The 18,833-nt window shown below is 30.2% G+C and overlaps 1 protein-coding gene across 1 annotated transcript in view; it reads left to right on the plus strand.

Annotated features, from left to right (window-relative positions):
* The window catches only part of LOC148300442 (lachesin-like), a 54,295-nt gene extending 53,179 nt beyond the window's left edge, over window positions 1–1,116 (plus strand). The window contains exon 6 of the mRNA XM_088274803.1: window positions 962–1,116. Coding sequence (XP_088130929.1) covers window positions 962–1,116 — 155 coding nt within the window. The remainder of the gene's footprint in view (window positions 1–961) is intronic.
* Window positions 1,117–18,833: the final 17,717 nt, after the last annotated feature.

Below are 18,833 nucleotides of genomic sequence, written 5' to 3' on the forward strand. Positions count from 1 at the left end.
TTTGTTTAAAAATTTAATTAATTTATTTTATTTTGTTTATTTATTTTATTTAAATAAAAATTTTACCAAAATCCATTTTTTGTTTCGAAGCATCCAATTTTACCATATTCCATTTTTAATCATCGAAATACGGTTTACTTTTATAAAACCAAAAGATTAAAAAAAATTAAAATGATCTAAAAACTTTTAAAATTGTTATTTAAAATTTCATTAGGTAAATACTACTATGTCATATAACTTTTCGATGCATTTCTGTATTTCAAATAAAAATAACCCGGTTTGAATCAAAACACGTGTCATAATACATTTGAGGATATATTAATTTAACCATGTAATAATTAAATATATAAATTGAGGTAACTACTGAATGAATTAACAATTTTTTTAATAATTTGCATTATAAATTAAAGTTTTACTTGGGAAATATCACTATTTCTTAAATTCTATTATGATTTGTGATTCCTTATCATTTATTGAACACCGCATATCAAAACACGTGTCACAATAGATTTTGAAATACTTGTATTTCCCAAGTTTAACTTAAATTAAAATTTGAAAGATATTACCACAAACTTAATCAATTTCCAAAATTTCATCTCCAATAGAATAACCGCAAAAAATAATTGGCTTTATTCTGATATTTCTGAAATATACTCGTATTTAGAAATGCTCAAAAGCAGAGGCAATTTCTCCCTCGGTTCGTGGAATAATATTTTCAGGAGGAAGAATTACAATTTATGGCGTATCTCCCGAGGAAACACCCCGATTATTATTTTTATGATGTGTGAATTGTCCGTTTTTAATTTCTAAATGTCGCGGCTCTTTATTGTTCTGGCCGGCGAGGGGATGAAAAACCCGCCCCTCCTTTGTCGCCCCAGAGGATGAACGAAAAAGTTGCAAAAATAATGTGACGGAATTGCGAAAGGGCCGGCCACAATGGTTATGAAAATTGAATGTCTAGAAGTGTCCGACGGAATGAAAGCCTCTTTCAGGGTGACTGATTCCTCAAAGGATCCGCTTCCTGCGAGAGAAGGATGGCTGCTGAACAGCCTCGCGTCTCCCAACCTCATTATTTCTCCGCAACCCGCAAAGGAATATCGACAGCCCCTTAAGTAAACACGTATCCGTTAGTTACACGTATTCGGTGCATCAGATAAAAATTGCAAGCGAAGCGGGATTTTACGAAATATTCACATCATTAAAAAGAAATCCAAATATGAGTATATTTATTTTACTGAATACCAACATTCATCAGTAAAAAAATAGCAAATCAACGTAAAAAACTTCTCAACCCTGATCCATATAAAAAATAGTAACAATTATCTGCAAATCAATTTTAAAAACTTGTCAACATTCGTCACCAGTTAATATAAAATTAATAACAATATTCATCAGCAAATCAATGTAAAGAACTTGTCAACATTCATCAGCAAATCAATGTAAAAAAAAACACAATTATCAGCAAAGCAATGTAAAGAACTTGTCAACATTCACCAGCAAATCAATGTTAAGAACATGCCAACATTCATCAGGAAATCAATCTTAAATAAAAAAACAACATTTATTAGCAAATCAAAGAAAGAAATAATTAAAATTACCAGCAAATTAATGTAAAAAATAACAACGATTATCAGCAAAGCAATGTAAAGAACTTGTCAACATTCACTAGCAAATCAACGTAAAGAACTTGCCAGCATTCATCAGGGAATCAATCTAACATAAATAACAACATTTAATCAGCAAGTCAATGTAAGAAATAACAACATTTATCAGCAAATCAATGTAAAAAATATATCAACAAAGTTAAATGCAGATTATTGAAATCCTTTAATGAAGTGATTTTAAAACATAAGGTGTTAAGGAAATAATTATTAAGATCTTATCTCGGGTAGTTAGACGTCGAGTACAAACTTTCGGATGAAGTATCGTGAGCTTTGAGGGGTGATTGCAAAAAGGAAGCCACTTTAATATCCGAGGGGAGATTGAAGTAAAGTGCATTTCTTACTTTAAAAGTCCTTTGTATCTCCCAGGGTCCTTTGAAAGACAGGAATGTATTTTCTATATAGACATATGGACCAAGCTCTTTTTTTAAATCACTTTATAAAATTAAACTAATATTAAAAGAACTACAGATTTTTAAAACAAAAATATATTTACGAGTATAACGAGACAATAGTGATTGCATTGATATTTGACGTCAACAATATAGTTTAAATGTATTCAAAATGTATCTTTGTTTTAAAATCACCATTGATTAAGTGAACAAAGTTACATTTTAATTATAAAATGGAAAATCAGAAAGTTAGTACTTCAAATATAAATTATGTAGTTAAAATAGTGTCGGGTTGTTGTCCCGTGGTTAGTGTCGCGGCCTCTTAAGTCAGAGTTTCTCAAAAGAATGTGTGGCAAAAAGATATGCGATAGATATTCGAATGGAGAAATATAGAAAGAGTGCAAGACTGAGATAATATTTATCGATAAAACGAATGAGTGTGAAAAAAACGGTAAAACAAATTTATACTTAGTTGTTGGAAATAGGAGTAAAGGAAGACCGAGGAAAATAAGGTATGATCAAATATTTAAAATAATTGGGCGTGGTTGGGTCCGGAGTCGGAATAATCTGCGGGAATGTATAAGGAGATGTATAAATTTGGAAGAGGCGAATAATGTCCGCAACGAGAGCGTAGTGTGGCGTTATATTTTTTCTGCCTACCCCTGGGGAGAAGCATTGCAATGGTTAGCGAGTTTAAAGATTTTTTTAATACATTTTGTAATTTAAATAAAATTGCAACTCAGAAGATGCCTTCTTTGATAAAAGTGTTTGTTGGTCTTTATTATAAAAAGTTTATGTATTTATAATTAAATAAAAAAATAAACACTAGTTTTAAAGATAAAAAACCTTTCTAACTAAACATCTCGCCTTTTCTCCACAGGGGTAGTCAGAGACAATATAACACCACACAAATCTGTGGAAAATTAATTGACACGTTGTTTTAATTATATAACAGATAATAATCAAGATTTGTGAATGATTTAAAGAATATAAGCATTATAAATCAAAATAGGAGATATTTACCATATGTATTGATTCTATGTATCAATATATTAATACTACGTATGTCCGCCTCCGTAGTGTAATGGTCAGCACGCTCGGCTACCGTTCTGGAGGTGCCGGGTTCGATTCCCAAGGGGGGTAAAATAAATACAAGTGATTTTTTTTTCACAGTAATATTTATTCAATATTACCCTGGACTGGTACCTGAAGCGGAGGGCTGATCACCTTTCCTTCATGTGTAAAAGATCAAGATAACACTGCGTTTATATGATGCAGTGCCCTATGCACCATTGGGTGCGGATAAGGGTTTTATTATTTATTATATTATATCAATATATGAATAGCTACGTATCTGTTGCGTATGTTTTTTGTTTTATCTGTTTTTTTTCTTCTTTTTTATTATTATTTTTACTGTAACTCTGAATTAAGTCTGCTCATTAATCTTCTTAACTGTTGCTATATTTTATTCTTGCTGTTTACTTCTAACTCATTTAACTTTTGTCAAATTTTATAGTTGGAATGTTACAATTATCTGTTTTATTTGTTATTCATTATTGTAAACGTATTTATGTTAATGTTCTGTTAAATTTCTAAATAAATAAATATCTAATATTCAAAATCTTATTGACAATAGATTATTTCCGACACACTCGTGAACTTTAAGACTTATGAACGAAAAGTTGATAACTAAAAGTCGGATAATTCACGTGTACTTAATTTTGTAAGGGATGATAAACGAGTACTCGAACGTGAGTATCTAGTGCTTTGAGTATGTTAATACAACCTCCTGCAAAGCCTTCCTCCCCCCGAGTTAAGTATTAGAGAGGGTGGTAAGAGGAGGGGTATGTACGAGAGCAATAATTCGGTCTTACCACTTCTATGGTATCGTAAATACAAATTTACTTCATATATAAAGATAACAAGGTGTTACGTACATTCTGTAATCCATTAGGGAAATTGGTAATATTCTCTAAGAGGGTGAAAGAAGCGACTTGTAGCGCGACAATGCATATATAATATGATATCCAAAAAGTGTTTGTGACAATTTTTAATATCAAAATGTTATAAGTCTGTTTTTTTAAACATTATTCACCACAATTAGAGAATGTATGTATATAAATTTTGTAAACAAGCAAATTTTATTATGTAATATATTCTTTACAACGTTGTGCGCGATAAATGGTGCATAGGGCACTGCATAGTATCAGATAGTGTTATCTTGATAGGTAAATAAATAAAGGAAAGGTAAACCTCCCGCATCGGTGTCCAGTCCAGAGTAATATCAAATAAATATAAAGGTTTAAAAAAACATTGATACAATTTATAACCCCTCTGAGAATCGAAATTGGGACCTCTAGCACTGAAAACAAACATGTTAACTAGTGCACAAAAATAAATTATACAAAATGTTTATTTAAATAATACAGAAATAATATAATTTAAATTGTTTCAATGTCATGCAGTGCTCTATGCACCATTAGGTGAGGGGTCAGTCAAAGTAAAGTGCAGGAAAAAAAAACGTTACGAGCGTTTATAAAAAGTTAAATCTTATTTTTTTTTGTGAAATAAAACTGAAAAAAATTAAAAGAAAAAAATGAACTAATTTCTCGAAACATATGTAATTTATTTTAAATTTTATAAGTTCAGACAGACGTTAAATTTTACGATTACATTGTAATGATATTATTTCTTTTATTATTAAGTACAACTAATCTTTATAAAATAAAATTTACATGTTTTTTATGAATAGATTTTTGACCGCTATGTTTGCGCCGTCTGTTGAACGTTAAAATAATACATGCAATACTTAATATATCTCATGACAGATATAGTGCTTCTTGACAGTTATTGTCATTTAGCATTATTAATGTATTCAATTGTATCGTTGTTTCATTGATTTTTATTTTAATATTTAAAACTCACCCTAAAATTAAAAACTCGTTTCTTTTTTTTCCACGTAACCATACTAAGTCACAGCTCACAGCAATGCATAGCTCAGCTAATTAAAAAAAGTTTTTGTACGAATAAAATTAATCTACAAATACTAAAAAAAGGTTGTTTTTGCTGCTGCGAAGGATGAAAATAAATCTATTTTCCCGAGCACAACTGAACATAAAATTTCAACTTAAAAGCATTATTTCATTGAATACGATCGCTTTTGAACCAATGCCAGATAAATGCAATCAAAAATCGTCCACCAGCGAACTGCATTTCCCGCGTATTTTATTTCATTTCGAGATCACAGATGTCTCTGCCGGTTAACCTAACCTAACCTATCGCTAATACGATCCGAGCGCCATCTAGCGGTAGAAAATTGCATCACGTTTTGAAGAGATTTATATAAAAATATTTCAAAAGCCAATATGAAAGAAATAGGCTTCCGTTGTGAATAGCGAATCCGCCGCTGGATATAGTGGAATTACTCAATGGCTTTTTGATAATCAGCGATGGTGCAGTTATCGATGCAGTGTTATCTTGGTCGTTTATTACACAAAGTCGAAGTGATCAGTGTTGTGTCAGGTTGTAAAATATTAGATCTCCTGGGAATTGAGCCTGGCACGTTCACAACTGTTGCCAAACGCACTTGTCACTACCCTACAAAGGCAGACGGAAAAAAATATTTACATTACTGACCCAATTGGAAATTAATAAAAAAAACCCTTATCTGCACCCCAATGTTGCATAGGGCACTGTTTCATATAAACGCAGTGTTATCTTGATCGTTTACATATGAAGGAAAGGTAATCAGCCCTCCGATTCAGATACCAGTCCAGGGTATTATTAAATAAATATTAGAGTGAAAAAATCACTTATATTTATTTGACCCCCCCTGGGAATCGAACCCGGGACCTCCAGAACGGTAGCTGAGCGTGCTGACCATTACACTACGGAGGCGGACAAATTGAAAATTATTACTTGTAAATTTAAAAAAAATCAAAGCCTCTTCAAAATAAAAGTGATCAATTGGCTGGTTTAAGTAAACACTTTATACACTTATGTAACGTTAAATATTAATTTATATTTTTATAATATTTATATAAATCTATGAGTTCCAAAATTGGTGTAATGGTAAATGTACATATTCATTCATAAAGATCTGTACAAAATAAAATAAAATTTACTCAACTTAATCATAGATGGTGCCGAAAATTCGCATGTACAATAATTTGTAAATGAAGGATATACATTTATACAACTTCCAAATTTCGAAAAGTGTGGTTTTCATTATGAGTAGAATGGTAAATGTTACACGTGTATAAAGTGTTCACTTAAACCAGCCTATGGTGGGTCGCAAGTGTTTTTAATATCCAGCTTCCTTCTTTCTTTTATCTATGATAAAATGTTTTATCTCAAGTTGAGACACCTATGATAAATCGCTCACTACTTTCAACAACGTCTTATATCAAAAACTTGACTTTTCAGGAGATCGTTTTTAAAATTTAAGAATAAAATAAAATATATGAAAAATAAATATTAAGCCGCTTATCGAACTTTTTAATGTGCAACAGATCTTTTTATGTAAAACCTGAAAGTTTTTTTCTCCATTTGAAAAATATTTTGTATATTTAAAAAAATAATTAAGCAATACATTTTCTTCAAAATGCAAAAACAACACCTTCTGCCCTGTAGCGGGTAAATATTAAGTTAAAAATATACCGCTTTTGCTGGAATAAAGTATATTTTCTGCGCATTCCGACAACATGCACAACTGAAAAATTTACGATTTTTGATATATGACGTTGTTAAAAGGAGCGAAATATGAATTCGTTAATTGGTTATGAATATAGGATTAAAAACAGGCTTATGAAGATAATTGAAGAATTTAAACATTTTATTTTTTTAAACCCTTTTCCGCATCCGATGGTGCAACACTCATTATAAACGCAGTGTTATCTTGATCGTTAACACATGAAGGAAAGATGATCAGCCCTTCGCTTCAATAAATTTTATGTCCACTGATAATATGCGAGACATACATTTTATGGGTCTATTACCATACTCAGAACGTGACCACATTTTCATGGAGATAGCGATCAAAACCGATATAAGATGTTCAGATGATTGCATCGCCTTATCGCATGCTTTGCATTCGTATAGGCTGTGAGGCCAAACCATCTACTTCCTTTATAGCATCCATCAAATTAACACGTTTATTGCGTTCAATGTGGTATACCGCGAACAATCACGGAAAAGAAAAAAAAAATTAAACTCCCAAAATAAATTAAAAATCTGAAACAACATGAAATTTCTTCTTGCCTTATCATTCATCGTTCATTATGTGTATTGCCACTTAAAAATTTACTTCACGACTAACGGTTTTGGAATAACCACTCCATAATTAAGTCAAATGATGGAATGATATATGTTATATTACCAAACCACAAAAGTCAACAATGGTTTGAATATATAATAATAATAATAAAATCCTTCTCCGCACCCCAATGGTGCATAGGGCACTGCTTCATATAAATGCAGTGTTATCTTGATCATTTTACACATGAAGGAAAGGTGATCAGCCATCCGCTTCAGGTACCAGTCCAGGGTAATATTGAATAGATATTACAGTGAAAAAATCACTTATATTTATTTACCCCCCCTTGGGAATCGAATCCGGGACCTCCAGAACGGTAGCCGAGCGTGCTGACCATTACACTGCGAGGCGGACAAATTGAATATATAAAATACAATATAATTTGTGCTATTCAGAGATTTAAGTTAATCGCTCAATAATTTACCTGTCTTTTAATTTTAATAAAAGATTCATACAATTTCTTATTTTATACTCACCAATAAATCCCAAGTGAATGTTTTAAAACTTGATCATAATTGGAATAGTTAGTAGATTAAATATTTGTAGAGTTTAGGAGGGGTAATTTTTTTTTAAATTTTCTTATTAAATACCACTAGTTTATTAAAATCTATTACGACTCGTGTTTCGATGCATTCCGCATCATTTCAAACACATTTATATAAAGCAAAGTATAAATTTAAGAGTTGTGTCCTTCAAATATTGAATGATGCGATAGAAGGTGTTTTTTTAAATATTTTATTTCATAAAACTTAAATTAAAAATGGATACTTATTGACAACAAGTTATTGCCTAATCAATCGATAAAATAAAATAAAATATTTTTTGTTTTAATTAAATTATTAAATTAAAGTATTTAATTTTGTGTAGTATTATTATTCTTCTTCTTCTTCTTTTTGATGGCTTTTCACCAATCTTGGGTGTTATCGCCAGTGTCGAGTTATTTTTTATTTACACTTTTTACATTTGACTTATAAGTGTTAGTATTCCTGTTAGTGGGGTTAGTTTTATTAGTAATGTTAGTTTGTTTAGTGAGTTATTTTAGTAAGTTATCATACACCTTTACAAATTTATACAATTAATTTTAAGATTACAAATTAATTTAAAAACAAGTTTGTTGGGGGAGGTTAGTAAGGTTAAGATGTTGGTGGGAAATGGAACGTTTATGCTGGAGAGGTCTGAAAGGAAGCTCGGGTAGCCGTCATTCAACGGGCACCCAAAGAACATGTGATCTAGATCCTACTCTTCAAGACGGCATTCACACATGGCATTCTAAACAAGTAAGCCCTGCAACAGCAGTAGCTTAGTCTGTGTAGTATTATAATTCAATTATACTCTTGCTTTTACTGCTCTTAAAGCAATTCGGGTATTCGATACAAAAGTTGTATTTTTTTACCAATTTTCAAAATGTACATTTGACGGTTAAAAAATTATGACTAGTGATGAAAAGCTAACTCATTTTCTCCCCTGAGATTTGAGTTTGAAACTTAATGTAAATGCCTTAAATTTAAATTCATCCCCAATATTTTAATATAGCCTTTTCGACGTGCAGGGGCGCAGTTAGTGTCAATTTGAAATAGCCCCGTTCTTACAAGACTCGATTTATACCGCAGGTTTACCGAGATATTAATTACACTTCGGCTGTAAATTGCGATTTGCTTGGGGTGGAATGACGTAGTCTGCATTATAAAATAAATGTGTTTTAAAGATCAGTCAAAATAAGCTTCATCCAATTTTATAAAATTAGATTTTTATGTATTTTATGTATACTTATATCTCAAAATAGAGAAATACTAGATTTTTTTTATAAAATATTATTTTATAAACAATATAAATAAATTTCAAGTAAAAGCAATAAATATCAGCTTAATAACGTTTTGAATGTGTCTAAATACTTATTGTCATATAAGTATTTGAAACGTAAAATGGGAAAGGTATTTGTCGGGTTGTGGTCCCGTGGCTAGTGTCGCGGACTCTTAAGTCAGAGTTTCTCGGTTCGAACTTACTCTACCACAATTTGATACCTATTTCTAATAATGAGCCGCTAAGGCTTACATAAAAAGTATGAAATTAAAATGTTTTTGTAAATTATAAAAACACAAATATTTATCTATGTTTTATAAAAAAAATATAAAAAAATATTATCAAATACTTAAAATGTTAGGACAAAAATAACTAGTCAAATTATAATCTTTATAAAAAAATCATGTTTTCAGGCGTTTCATGAGTTTATATGTATACACACACACGCACCTAGTATGTAAAAATAATCCAGGGTTTAGATCTTGCACACATCTAAATAAAAGGGTCTGTCAATGAAAAAATTCTCAATCCATCGAAAATAGCGTTTGTGAACTCACATGCATTGCAAAATGAGATTGATCATATATGGAGTTCAATAATGTGTGTAGTGTAGTTGTCAATCATGGGTAGAATGGTAAATACTGCAACCCTTTATAGGTCATAAGCCTTTTTTCTTCATCTTTGTCGGGATGTCTAAAACATGAAAATATCGACTTTATAATAAATCCTAACTTGATACAGTTCTTTTTTTCAGTCACACTAATAACTTAATTTATCTCCCTTCCATATATCATATACATAATTGAAAAAAAAATATGTAAGAGATAGCTTTTTCGTATTGTAATACGTAACGGCAACTTTTTCATGTTACAAGGGGAGGTCCGGGTAAATACGGACACGGTGGGGTAAGTCGGACACGTCCACCGCAGACCGCTCTCTCATATTGCTCCAGTGTATGCACCGTGAGTAAATGCGAGTATGTGGAGCGCTCTTTTCATTATCGTTGCCATTCCGAACAGCCGATTTGAAAAGATGTTTCTCTGCTCATTTCTAACAAAACATATAGATATGTGTTTCACCCAGTTGCAGACTGATTAATAATATATGTGTTTATATATATATATATATATATATATATATATATATATATATATATATATATATATATATATATATATATATATATATATATATATATATATATATATATATATATATATATATATATATATATATATATATATATATATATATATATATATATATATATATATATATATATATATATATATATATATATATATATATATATATATATATATATATATATATATATATATATATATATATATATATTTATATATATATATATATAAATATATATATATATATATATATATATATATATATATATATATATATATATATATATATATATATATATATTTATATATTTATATAATTATATATTAATATATATTTATGTATAAAATTCTAAAATGCGATAACTTAACGATTCTTTTTAAATTTCCAATATACGTTATATTACAATGGTCTGATGTTTCTCTGCTCATTTCTAACAAAACATATAGATATGTGTTTAACCCAGTTGCAGACTGATTAATAATATATGTGTTTATATATATATATATATATATATATATATATATATATATATATATATATATATATATATATATATATATATATATATATATAAATATATATATATATATATATATCTATATATATATATATATATATATATATATATATATATATATATATATATATATATATATATATATATATATATATATATACATATTATACATATTTATATATATATATATATATATATATATATATATATATATATATATATATATATATATATATATATATATATATATATATATATTTATATATATATATATATATATATATACATATATATATATATATATATATGTATATATATATATTTATATATTAATATATTGTATATTTATATATAAAATTCTGAAATGCGATAACAACGTTTCTTTTTAAATTTCCAATATACGTTATATTACAATGGTCTGGTTAAATATTCCGTGTTTGTAATATATCTCCATACGGGCTGTTGGTTATTTGCCTGTTTATTTGTTGTATGTAACATGGGCAGCCATTTTGGATCTCTGATGAATAGCTTTTTCGATGCCCGATAATTAACTGGTCTCCCCTTTGCCAATATTCACCTCCGACTGCTAATTCACCATTCGATCATTTGATGGGTCGTATGGAAGATTTTGGTAAAACATGAATTGACCGCCATTTTACATGTAATTATTTTATTTATTTACTATCTTTACCATGCCACTAGTTGCTGTCATTCAGTCTTGTTCTTTGAATAATAAATAGAAAATACATTTCACATATATAAAATTTCAGAATGCTTTTAATGGAATGAAAACTTAAAAAATCTATGAAACAAGAGTGACAGCAGTATAAATTCTTATTATATACACGTTTAGTTTGTCCGCCTCCGTAGTGTAATGGTCAGCATGCTCGGCTACCGTTCTGGAGGTCCCGGGTTCGATTCCCAAGGGGGGTAAAATAAATATAAGTGATTTTTTCACTGTCATATTTATTGAATATTACCCTGGACTGGTACCTAAAGTGGAGGGCTGATCACCTTTCCTTCATGTGTAAACGATCAAGATAATACTGCGTTTGTATGACGCAGTGCCCTATGCACCATTGGGGTGCAGATAAGGGTTTTATTTGATTTATTTAGTTTACGAAAAGCATTGATTATCTTCCGATCGATTGATTATCTACCGTGGCTCAGTCTTGTTAAATGCAAAAGAAAAGCAAAATTTAAGTTCATTGATGTCAATGCTAGTGAATCACTGAAAATATTAATACATTATAAAAAAAGTATACTCGAAAACATGAATAATGTGACAATTTTTTAGATATGCCTATGTTGCTGGAACTTTCAACAGATGGCACTATCATACCTGTGTCACACCTGTAAAATCACCTCTCATATAAAATTAGATCGGCAAAAAAAGCTTTAAGGGATTCAAGATGTTGAATAAATAATCATTAAAATTGTTACAATCGTAGAATTTCTCAAATCAGACAGCACTTTTCTTGACAGCTGCTAAAATATTGTTTACCCACAGGCATCGTAAATTAAATAACTTTTAATACCTGTTTTCTTAATTCTTTCTTTTCCATTTAATGAGACAGTTAACAATCCATATTCAATATATTTATATATATATATATATATATATATATATATATATATATATATATATATATATATATATATATATATATATATATATATATATATATATATATATATATATATATATATATATATATATATATATATATATATATATATATATATATATATATATATATATATATATATATATATATATATATATATATATATATATATATATATATATATATATATATATATATATATATATATATATATATATATACGCACCTTTATTGTGTTTTATTTCTTGACCGATTAATCATTATAAACGTCACATTCCGTTAGCGCATACCATTTGACTCGCACCCTTCTTATAATCGGAATATTCATATCCCAAAACTTGAGAAATTGGGCGTTCTTTATAATGGGAAAACTTGAGCACAAAAAAACGGAATAATCCCATAATTCAAAACCGCAACAAGTGGACTTGGGGTGGGGAATGAAGGCTTTCTTGCGAAAATCCCGGCGTCGCCTTTGTTGGCGCGAGTCCTTGTTACGCTCACAAAAGTCACGTTTCCCACTTCATTGGAGATTGGATGTATGACGCTGTGTGGATATCCGGCCCCCCTGGTGTTTGCTGAAAGAGATCCGTGGAACATGAGGGGATTCTTAGATCACCTCCTACGGTTCCTGCTCTCCGTGCTCCTTGGACGGGTGTTTTGGCTCAACCCTCACCGTAAGATCGGGGATTCGAGTCTTAGGGTAGGTTTTTACAATAACTAATGTGATTGGCTTGCCAAATATTATACTTAACTAACTATCCATCGCACCGCTTCACCGCAGGGGTAAGCAGAGAGAATAGAACGCCACACCACTCTGTCTTTGCAAACATTCTTCGCCTCTTCCATGTTCATGCATCTCCTCCATACTTTAATATTATACTTTAATACCATTTTCTTTTTTTACAATTTATCACAATTACTGAAAAATTATGGAGGCGGATTTTTTTATACCAATAATAATAGAAAATATCGTCCTTTTCACAAAAATATTTATTAAATATAACACTGAACGTGGTGTAATGGTAAGCATGCTTGCATGAGGTTGGGGGTTCGATTTCCAGTAGTGGGTGAAAATGGTGATTTTACACTCTAATATTTTTTTTCAAGTTTTAGTAAGACTCACTATTTCTTAAAATCTACAGTGATACGTGTTTTGATGCATTCCGCATCATTTTCAAACACGTATGTGAAACTCATTCTAAATTTTAGATTGGGTCCTTAGGACGCTGAAGGTTGAAGAGGGGGTACGAAGTTTATCTTATTTTTATTTATTTATTAAATTTTTATTATTAGTTTTTGATGAAATTTTATATAACTTCTCTGAAGCGCTGGAGTGATAAAATAATATGAGGGTATTTTATTTATTGCTCAATTTATCAGCTCCGCCTCCGTAGTGTAATGGTCAGCACGCTCGGCTACCGTTCTGGAGGTCCCGGGTTTAATTCCCAGGGGGGGTCAAATAAATATAAGTGATTCATGCACTGTAATATTTATTCAATATTATCCTGGACTGGTACCTGAAGCGGAGGGCTGATCACCTTTCCTTCGTGTGTAAACGATCAAGATAACACTGTGTTCATATGAAGCAGTGCCCTATGCACCATTGGGTGCGGATAAGGGTTTTATTATTTTATATTATTTATTAATTGATAAATTTTTTAAATCTTGTATTTAAAATACTAAGTCAATAAAGATATAAGTAAAAATGTAACAACATTTGTACAATCCTAAAAATATCTCCTGAAAATTCAGATCGAACGGCAATACGGTTCGTTTTTGCGAAACTCGATCCTGCAATCTGGGAACATTTGTCTTAATTTTTCCACTTTGTTAGGCAAACCATTTACGTCTGACATTCAAATAAAGCTGCATTATTTGGTCTCCCAGTTCTTTATCTCGTTCGTGTTCCATCTCCCTCGGTCCTTCTCCTCTCTCACTCTCCGTAACGCCGTTCTCGTTTCCACGATTCGTTCTCTCGTTATCTGTTCTCTTCATTGTTCTCACAATAATTCTCGGTTCGATTTCTCTTCCTCCCCTGACACTTTTATCCCGGTAAGAAATGGAATTGTTTGCTTTGCTATGTACCAATATGTCTGAAAATGGTCTGCGTTATTTTTTCTATGTTATAAAAGAACCAATATATGTTTATATATTTTTTAATTTTTTATTTGAATACATTTATTTAAATCATAATTCATACATATTTAGAACTTTTTTTTGCAGAGACCCACCAAGCTACCTTGTGTGTCTTGTCGGTGGAGTTCTTTTTTTTACTTTTTCTATCGTTTTTAACGATTTTAACCTAATATAGACACAAAAAAGAGAAAAAAAATTAAGAATATAAATATTTTACGATTTTCATAAAATGAACTCTCGATCATTTACCCGTTACTTTATTTTGCCTTTATTCCATATTTTATTTTGACCTCTGACATCCGTCGACAACAAATTAAAAATGTTCGGAACGATGTATTGCAGAGTTCGACTCCCACATTTATTGTTAATTCTTGGGACTATCAAACCTTCGTTGTGTGTAAATCTATAAATATATGACTCACAGCAACACCATACCGATTTTTTACAAAGAAATTCGTAATCATAATACTCGAGGAAACAAAATACATGTGGAGCCGATAAACACTACTAAATTTGGAGTAAGGTTTTTTAAATACATTGCCAATACCCAAATTAACCAGCTGCCTGACATATATAAAATAAAACCCATTCGGGGATCCAAAAAAATGATCTGAGAAGGTACTTTATGGAAATATATATATGTAGTGTATACTAATATAAGAGTTTCTGCTTAGTAAGAAGCTTCTTTACATCTCACCAATAGATGTCTCTAGTGAAATTCTAGTGATTCAAGAACAAGGTTTCTAAATTGGTTCATATATATAGAACTTCCAAGAATTTGAGTTGTGTGGTTGTCAATAAAGGGTAGAATTGGTGAATGTTACACGTGTGTAAAGTGATCACTTAAACCAGCCTATGACGGTCGTCTGCCCCGTAAATGCCCAAACTTCCATATTCTTCTTCGTCTTTGATGAGATGTCAAAAAATAATAAAAATGTAGTGATTAGTCATATTTTCTAATTTTGTTTTTACCTTATGTTTTTTAAATTTTGTCATTTGTTTATTTTAAATTTGCTTCTTACCTTATGTTTTTCTCATTTATTTATTTTAAATATGTTTCTTATGCCTATTTATTATACCTGTTTATTTTTTTTTTTATATTTAGCCGTGTATTAGTATTAGATAATTAAAAAAAAACTTTTTTGTTACTTTATTATTTGTGTTCCAGTCTTGTTAACCTTAATCCCATGTCCCAAAATGAGAAATAGAAATTGCTCATTGGGAATATTACAATATATGTATATATGACTAATGTATGTATAATGTTTTAAAAAAATATATCAGACGAAAATATTGAAACGAACATCACCATCGCGACTAAATAAATTCTTCTTCTTCTTCTTCATCTTTATTTAGGACTATGTGTTGTCATTCTCCGGTCTGCTCCATGGAGGTGGAAGACCAGCTTTCTCTCCATCATTCAGGTGGTCTTCCTGGGGGGTCTCATCCCTCCGAATAAATTAAAATAAATTAAAATAAATCAAAATAAATTTTAATTTATATTGGAAGCGCTAACTTTGTGATTTTCCACTTTATAATATAAATGTATGTAACTTTGTTTTATAGTGATTTTAAGCAAAGTTACATCGTAATTACAAAATAAATTTATTCATTTAAACAACACTTTGAGTGTGTCCAATTACAAATCTGGATTATCTAGAAATTTTAGGAGCTATTTTGAATAATTTTTTGACAACTCAACATAGATGAAGAAGAATTTGGAAGTCTGGGCATTTAAAATGCCCAGACTTCCATAATTTTCCATACAAACACAGCTTTATCTTGATCGTTAACACATGAAGAAAAGGGTCTCAGGTTAATATTGAATAAATTTTAGAGTGAGAAAATCACTTATATTTATTTGAACCCCCCTGGGAAACGAACCCGAGGCCTCCAGCACGGTAGCCGAGCGTGCTGACCATTACACTACAGAGGCGGACAATTCTGCATTTCATATAATAAACCATTAAATTTACATTGCATTTTATTGATACAGTGCCCTATGCACCATTAGGTGCGAATATAGATCAGTAATATTTGTGATAGGGGTTAAAAAAAACACTTATTCTTAAAAAAAACACTAATTCGTCACTACCGGTTCGGAATGGTTATTCCATCATCAGGTTATTAAAATTAAATTGTTACGGTCTGATATATAAACAAAAATAAAAATAATATTTGAAAGATTATTTCACTCGAATATTTGTTCAATATTACATTATCATTGTTTTTAAAGTGGTATTACACAAAGTGAACGATGAATGATAAGGAGAGTGTTGCAAAAAACATATTCAAATAATTTTCTCTAAACACAGTTTTTACATAAGTTTTGTGTTGAATGAAAAGGAAGCATTGCGTTTGTATGATTAGTGTCAAGAACAGCGACTGAATGAAACATGTTAAGAAGGACGACTGTATCTCGGGGTGTATGGTATTATTAGAGTACTGGGATTATGCGTGTTATCTGAAAGTAACACACGATTAATTCCTTAACGCTCTTGTACATTAAGTTCATAACTTACTCGGAATAAATGGAGACTTTTGTATTACAAATACGCGCACATATTTCATTAATGTATTAACTTAATTCTGGGCTCAGAGGCTGGACGGATTAACTCAATTTACTAACAAAAAAATACTTAAAAAAAGTTTAAAAAAAAATACCAGTGCTGGTACCAACTTTCAACTCTAGTTGGAAAACGAAGGATCAAAGAAGACATTATATGTTATTTTTTAGCATCTCATCAAAGATGAAGAAGAATATGGAAGTCTGGGCATTTACGGGGCTGACGACCGTCATAGGCTGGTTTAAGTGATCACTTTACACACGTGTAACATTCACCAATTCTACCCATTATTGACAACCATACTACTCAAATTCTTGGAAGTTCTATATATATATATGAACCAATTTAGAAACCTAGTTCTTGAATCACTAGAACTTCACTAGAGACATCTATTGGTGAGATGTAAAGAAGCTTTTTATTAAGCAGAAACTCTTATATTAGTATTATATGTATTAAATGTTAAATCAAACACAGTTTCTTTGAGTCTTACTAACTTTTATTATATTGTTAAAAAAACCACATAAACATTAATATTGTGACAGTGGTTTCGCCTAGTTATGGCATTTTTAAACGAATATGAAGATTGAATGGACTGACGGTCCTTATAAAGCTATACAATTCCAGATACTTAAGTAATAGTTTTAACATTTATTAAACATACCTAGAATTGTAAAGCTATATAAGGACCGTCAGTCCATTTGATCTTCACATTCGTTTGAAAAGCCATAACTCGGTGAAACAATTGTCACAATATTATTTTTACAAAATCTGGATTATCTCCAATTACAGGAGTTATTTTCATATTATTTTTTGACATCTCATCAAAGATGAAGAAGAAAATGGAAGTCTGGGCATTTACGGGGCTTACGACCGTCATAGGCTGGTTTGAGTGATCACTTTACACACGCGTAACATTCACCAATTCTACCCATTATTGACAACCACACTACTCAAATTCTTGGAAGTTCTATATATATTAACCAATTTAGAAACCTTGTTCATGAATCACTAAAACTTCACTACAGACATCTATTGGTGAGATGTAAAGAAGCTTTTTACTAAGCAGAAACTCTTATATTAGTATGTGAGATCCGAATCCCGGATTATAATCACACACATGAGAAACGCCAGAAAATACCATTTTCATTTTTATTATTAAGCTTATAATTTGACCAGATAATTTATTTACAACATTTTGAGTGTGTCCAAATACTTGTTCACAAAATCTAGATTTTGTGAACAAGTATTTGGACACACTCAAAATGTTGTAAATAAATTATCTGGTCATATTATTTTTATGTATTTTTTAATATAATACAACTTTTATTTATTGTTTCGGCATTAACTTTGTGGTAAGACATGTTACAATGATTAAAGAAAAAACTCGTTATTATACTTTTTTTAATATTTTAGTTACTATACAGACCTGAATGATGGAAGTTTAACTTCTGAAACATGAAGCCTTTAATAAAACTCAAGTGGTATAAAACAAGTATTTTCTTTCATCATTATAATACAACTTAGTAGACTCAAAAATCTGTGTTTGATTAAACACTTCATACATATATGTATATTGTCCGCCTCCGTAGTGTAATGGTCAGCACGCTCGGCTACCGTTCTGGAGGTCCCGGGTTCGATTCCCAAAGGGGGTAAAATAAATATAAGTGATTTT

The sequence above is a fragment of the Brachycentrus maculatus genome, unplaced genomic scaffold (assembly GCF_059751285.1).
Source record: "Brachycentrus maculatus isolate JH-2025_06_01 unplaced genomic scaffold, ASM5975128v1 h1tg000715l, whole genome shotgun sequence".
NCBI lineage: Eukaryota > Metazoa > Arthropoda > Insecta > Trichoptera > Brachycentridae > Brachycentrus > Brachycentrus maculatus.